The sequence below is a fragment of the Ornithodoros turicata genome, chromosome 1 (assembly GCF_037126465.1).
Source record: "Ornithodoros turicata isolate Travis chromosome 1, ASM3712646v1, whole genome shotgun sequence".
NCBI lineage: Eukaryota > Metazoa > Arthropoda > Arachnida > Ixodida > Argasidae > Ornithodoros > Ornithodoros turicata.
Window position 1 is genome coordinate 202071391 of NC_088201.1, and position 6347 is coordinate 202077737.

At 50.1% G+C, this 6347-nt stretch overlaps 1 protein-coding gene across 1 annotated transcript; it reads left to right on the forward strand.

Moving 5' to 3' along the window:
* The first annotated feature begins 699 nt into the window (after window positions 1-699).
* On the forward strand, window positions 700-1458 carry LOC135393534 (uncharacterized). The gene has a single exon (XM_064623945.1). It carries the CDS (start codon window positions 700-702, stop codon window positions 1456-1458), a length of 759 nt encoding a protein of 252 aa, XP_064480015.1.
* Window positions 1459-6347: the final 4889 nt, after the last annotated feature.

Here is a 6347-nt window from a genome sequence, read left to right on the forward strand (position 1 = left end):
TTCGGCTGTCAGACTGGGAGCTTGCGCTCATGAATGAGCTTTGCGAGCTTGCATCGCCATGGCACTCCATTGAAGTCATTTCTATGGGTGGCGATGACAAAAGTGGCATCGATGACGGTGACGCCGCAGAAGTAAGTGGAGTTGAGTGTGGGTCTTCCACTGCTCTGTTTTCCTCTGTGTCCGGTGGTGTGCTTGTGTGTGCTTCGGTCTGTGTGTGTTTGGTGGCCGTTTGTGGTTTTCCTTTTACTGTTGCTGCGAAAGATTTCTCAAAGAAGTATGACGATACCCTTTTTCTTGCTTCCGCATAACTGATGTTTTGTGTGATCTTGACGTGTAGAATCTCCTTTTCATACTTCCACTTTGGACAGTATCTTGAGTATGAGTGGTGTTCACCAGAGCAATTGACGCACCGGTCGGCCCCCTTGCATTCTTTTGTGTCGTGGCCTGCCTGACCACATCTCGCACAACAGGGAGAACCCCGGCATGCGTCAGCTGCATGCCCGTATCTGTTCCAGCGGAAACAGCGTGTAGCAGCCCCAGCGCTGCCACCATCATCATCCAGTTTCACGTGCGTGCATTACCCGCGTAGAATAAAATCAGTTGGGCTCCTGCAACCAAACCAACCGGTTGTCTCTTGCCTGAGTCCAACATTTGGTGACCCGGACAGTTCCTTTCTGGAACTTCGGCCCGTGCCTCGCCATGTCACTCGGCGACCGTCAATCTGCTCCGGCCCCTTCACCGCAGCCTTCATTGGCCGCTGTCGCCGTGAAGCTACCACCGTTCTTCGACCGCAATCCTTCGGTATGGTTCTTACAGGCCGAAGCTCAATCCCACCTTGCCGGCATAACTTCCCAACGTACCAAATTTTATCATGTGATGTCAGCCCTTACCCCATCTGCGGCATACGAAGTCTATGACATCCTGGCCAATCCATTCCCCACTACACCTTTCGATCAACTCAAGCAGGCCCTTCTCCAGCGAACAACGTCTTCCAGCCGTCCCCCTCTGCAGCAACTGCTCTCGCAAGAGGAGCTTGGAGATCGCCGCCCCTCTCAGTTGCTACGGCGTATGCGGCAATTGCTGGGCGACATTTCTGCTTCCCTGGATGACACCATTCTTTGTGAACTTTTTCTCCAGAGGCTTCCACAAAACTTGCAAATGGTCCTAGCCACTGCGGCAGACATGTCCCTCGACCAGCTGGCAACGCTTGCCGACGCCGTTGTCGAAGTTGCAAGCCCAACATTGTCCGCGGTGTCCTCCCACCAGCCTGCTTCGGAACCCGCGCTGTTGCCATCGCGCTCGCACCCACAAGCCTCCAGCGATGACCTCTCCCGCGAGTTCCGTACCCTCGCGTCGCTCATAGCCGCCTCCCATGCGCCTTCTACATCACGACGCGATTCCAGTCGGCGACGTCAAGGTCGAGCTCACCACGGTCCAAGACGTTCCCGTTCCCGGTGAGCCATCAGAGACCAGAGCCCCTCCATTTGCTGGTACCATCGTCGATTCGGTGCCGAGGCACACCATTGCCTCCTTCCTTGCTCATGACACCAGGAAAACCAGCCAGCGGATCATAGATGGCTACCAATGGTCCAAGCACTTCTCCCGGTCGCCTATTCTACGTCCGCGAACAAGCGTCAGCTCGCCGTTATTTCATTGATACCAAGGGCTGAGGTGAGCGTGATCCCCGCGAGCCGCTGCGACAGGCGGCAACAACCTCTCTACTCCCTCACAGCCATCAACGGATCGAAAATCCCGGTTTATGCCCAGCGGTCGCTGACGCTCAATCTCGGCCTCCGACGAGCCTTCCGGTGGATCTTCCTGGTAGCTGACGTCTCTCAGCCTATTATTGGCGCAGATTTCCTGACCTATTTCCACCTCCTAGTGGATATGCGCCGTCGAAAGCTCATCGACTCATCCACGAGTCTCACCATCTCGGGCATCCGATCTTCCTTCCCATCATTACAAATCGCCTTCTACCAGGACGCCAGCAACCCCTTCCTCGCCATATTGAAGGACTTTCCTGAACTCACTCGTCCGCCTGACTGGTCCCAGCAGGTAAAGCATAATGTGATCCACCACATTGAAACCAAAGGTCCCCTGGTCTTCACACGCCGACGCCGTCTTCCTCCAGAGAAACTCAAGATCACGCGTGAAGAGTTCACCCACATGCTGGAAATGGGAATAATCCGCCCATCTTCCAGTAGTTGGGCATCCGCGCTGCACATGGTGCCGAAGAAGACCGGCGACTGGCGCCCTTGCGGAGATTATAGAGCCTTAAACCGCGTCACAATCCCGGACCAGTACCCCATCCCTCATGTGCACGATTTTACTGCCAGCCTCCACGGCGCTACCACCTTTTCCAAGCTGAACCTTGGTGGCTAGTACATACTGGTGGCTAGTACATCACCCGAGCAGCATGCCGCCGATCTCCGCCAGCTTTTCTCCCGCCTTTCCGACTTCGGCATAATAATCAACGTCAACAAGAGTGATTTCGGCTTTTCCTCCTTGGATTTTCTAGGCCATCGTATCTCCTCCACCGGCATTTCTCCCCTTCCTTCTACAGTCCGAGCCATCACCGATTTCCCGAAGCCCTCGAACATCCACCATCTCAGCACCTTCTTGGGATTAACCAACTTTTATCGGCGTTTAATCCCTCATTGTGCCGAGATCCTGCGCCCGCTCGAGCTCTTTCTGTCTCCCAAGAGCAGTCCTTCCAAATCTCTGCTCTGGACAGCAGAAGCCTCGGCAGCGTTTGGCAAGATCAAAGAACCGCTGGCCCAAGCTACCTCACTTGCCCACCCAAGACCGCTCAATTATACGCTCAAAACATGTGTATTCTGATAATAACACCCTTCCCTATCCCACACTGCATCAAAAGGTGTAAAAAGAACGTTCACGTACAAAACTCGGGATGAGCCGGTCCCGAGCCCGGATGCTGTTCAGATCAGGTCTGATCTGGATGCGTTCACGGCAAATCCCACTATATTCGTCTTTAACCGACACGTGCCCGACCTACGAAATGTCCGGATACCAGACAAGTCAGGCCGGGTTAGGGCCAGACCACAGGAAATCCGACTCTACCCGGCTTTAGCGGGCATCTGCCCGACGTACCAAATGCCCGGATGCAAGCCAAGTCAGGCTGTGCCCCGATCAGATCATGGGAAATCCGACTTTGTCGGGCTCTAGCCAACACACGCCGGATGTCGGTCAGGGTGAGGGAGTACCTGGAGTACCTGGAAGAGACTGGAGAATGGAAGGCGCCATGCGGAGCGTATTTTCAATGTGAAAACCTTTAAATACATTTAAATATGAAGACCCTAGTGTGATCGACTGTCTAGTCCACTGTAATGAAGCTTGTTGTGGGATCTTTAAAGGCACTATCGCATCCGGCGACATGGGTAGGAACTATTTTCTTAACCATTAAAATTACCGTATTTTCACGCGTATTACCCGCGGCTTATGCGCGATTTTTTTTTTTTTTTGTCGCGGACGCTCTGCGGCTTATCCGCGGGTGCGGCTTATCTGGTGACTATTTTTCCCTGGTACTTTCCCCATACCCCGGATTAAACGAAAGGGCCGACAGTGCCTCATGTTTTTGGGAACAGGACCGCCCTGCCAGTGCACGAACAATACCGAACAGCGGGGGGTCCACATTCGAGTGGACTTTCTTGAATTTCTTTGAAAGTGCTGTGAATTTCGCTAAGTGGTGAAATTGCAACATTGTCGTTGAGTTCGGGAAGCGTCATGGTGTTCCTGACGGCGAAAAATCGTCTGGGGGCGAACACAAAAATGCCATTTCACGAGCGAAGGACAGGGACGCCAAACAAAAGTTGGAAGGAGCAATCGCAACGCGGGCTTCTTGTCGTGGCAGAAGAATTGCACGTTTCCTGGCATTTTGCTGACGAAGCGTACGAGGAGGCGGGCCTATTGCAATCCCGTACGGGAGGTTCAGCAAAATGTAAGAGGCCATAGTCTTATGCTGTGCCCACATTGTTCCATGAGCAAATGGACGCCATCGACGTACCGGATGAACAGGTAAGAATTTGTTTCCATTACATCTCCAATGAAGCCCCACAAAAGTGTGGTGTGTTGATATAATAGGCCACGAAGTGGCTCAGATAGACTGGGTATGGCTCGAGTAAGATCAGACTGTGCGCCGAGACGCGCGAGATATAGATGACTCAATGTAAACATACACTCGGGATGTAAGTACGTACAATAAAGCGGAGGATATCTAATGAGGTAGCGATTGTGGTGCTCGGGGATAAACTGCGAACAATATAACAAAAAGCACGTACTGCAGTACGCTTCACGGTCTGTCCGCGGATTTCAGCCATTCTTTTCCGCGAACGTACATCGGAATATGTATAAACCGCGGCCGGCAATCATGTACCAGACTCCCTTAGGCCTCACTAGCAGCGCACGTATTTTTTGGAGACATCCCTCTAATTTTTCCGGTTGCGATGTTCAAAGTCACTGCTGTATTCTCACAGCAAAAGTTTATCCCATCTTTTTTTGCTCATGTAACCCATGTACTCATCATCATTTTTGTGAGCAAGAGAGAGCCAAGGAGGCAGCTTTCCAACAGAATAGCCCCATTCGACATTACACTTTTATGCATCATATTGTCCAACATAAAGTGCTCAATTTCTGTCACAGGTGGAGAGAAGCAGGTTGATGGTAATGGTAGCAGCAGTCTGCTTCAGGTGGTGAGTATGACAATTTTCTATTTATTAGGAAAGTTTAATTTAGAAAATTTTTTAATTTTAATTTAGAAAAAGTTTTAATTTGGAAAATTACTTTGTACTAAACGTTTGTCTTGTTTTGTCTTGTTTTCCATTTCCAGCTTAGTTTCATGTAGACGTCTGGCTTCTGACACACCCAAGAATGTAACCTGATTGTGACAACAGAGGTGGAACAAACTGAATAACAAATAGCATGTTGTAAGTTAGTTATGTGACGTAAGAGTGCACTGTCTTGCAAAAAGATCAAGAGATATACCTCCTCAGAACCTGAATTCCTTGTTGAGTAAGTTATACACAATCTTAACTTTTCTCTCAGTGTCCAGAATAATATGGTCTAATTAATGCACCTCAAGACCCCTAATCCTCAATCAGCATCATGCCTAAACCTCTACCCTATGGTATTGCTTTCAGGAGATGGGTAAGCAATGAACACATTGAAAAAGCAAAACTGTCTGAAAGTGCAAAGAACTCACCTTTCACATATCTTCACCGTGCTAACAATCCACGAGGTGGAAGTGCGTTTAGTGCAGTCATCCAGCCATCGTTGGGGGTCGCATAGCAAGTTGGCACAACGGACATAAGTATGATATGTCGAATTTGAAGATGCTTTGTCCTCAACACAAATGACGCGTTAGGTACTGGCATTGCTTCCAGAGGTACGCGTCGCAATTATGTCTACTCAGGAATCGTGTTGCTTGCACCTGTCAGCTCACCTGTTTCAATCCGTAGACCTACGTGACCTAACATTTTGTAAAACGTTAAAAGCTTTCAACCCTTTTACGTGAGTATAAAACAACATTTTCCCGGCAATGTTTGTGACCCAAATCTGTAACGTGGAAAGCTTAACCGAAGTAAACTAAACTGACCACAAGGGGTTACGAACGGAGTGCGTAGATAGTGCGTGTGGAAAGCGCTTAGGTTGAGCCGTTGTAAAAGCAGCTGTTATGGCAGTTCACATTATTGTTCGACGTTCTAGGCATACTAGCGTGGCGGACAGCTTGCCAATGCTTGTCAAGTCGACGGGATGCTGATTTGGCGTGATCGTTTGATCCTGCAAGTATCCTGCGTTATCAAGTTATATGTTCTCTTGTTAGTGAAGGTCTACAGTATCTGTTACCATAGAAAGATACTGCTGTGTGCGCAGTTTTCATTGCTCCTGCGGCATTTCATAGGGTCATTCCAGCTCAAACGACCCGGTGATGGCGCTCGACCATCTCCGGTTTCGATGAAGAGGCATATGTTGTTGTCGTCCACCGGAACATAATCCCCGCGCAGTATTTTGCCCGGGGTCCGCATAGAACCGCCTCCAGGGGGCTTCGAACTCCAGCGCCGGGCCTAAAGCCCTGGTGCGTCTAAGCGGGCGCTTAGCAAAGACGGTTCTACCTATCCACGAAATTGAAACTGGACGCTGTTTAGGAAGGGTCACACTAGTTCTGACCACAATCTCAGTCGATGGCCTCAGTCTCAGAGCCGATAATTCGCGAGCAGAGCTATCACAAAGAACGTGGAAAATCCGCCATGTTGAGCAATTTTTGCTGAAAACATCGTACATAGAAATCTCAACGTTATATTTTTTTCGTTGTTGGGGACCACCAATATGAC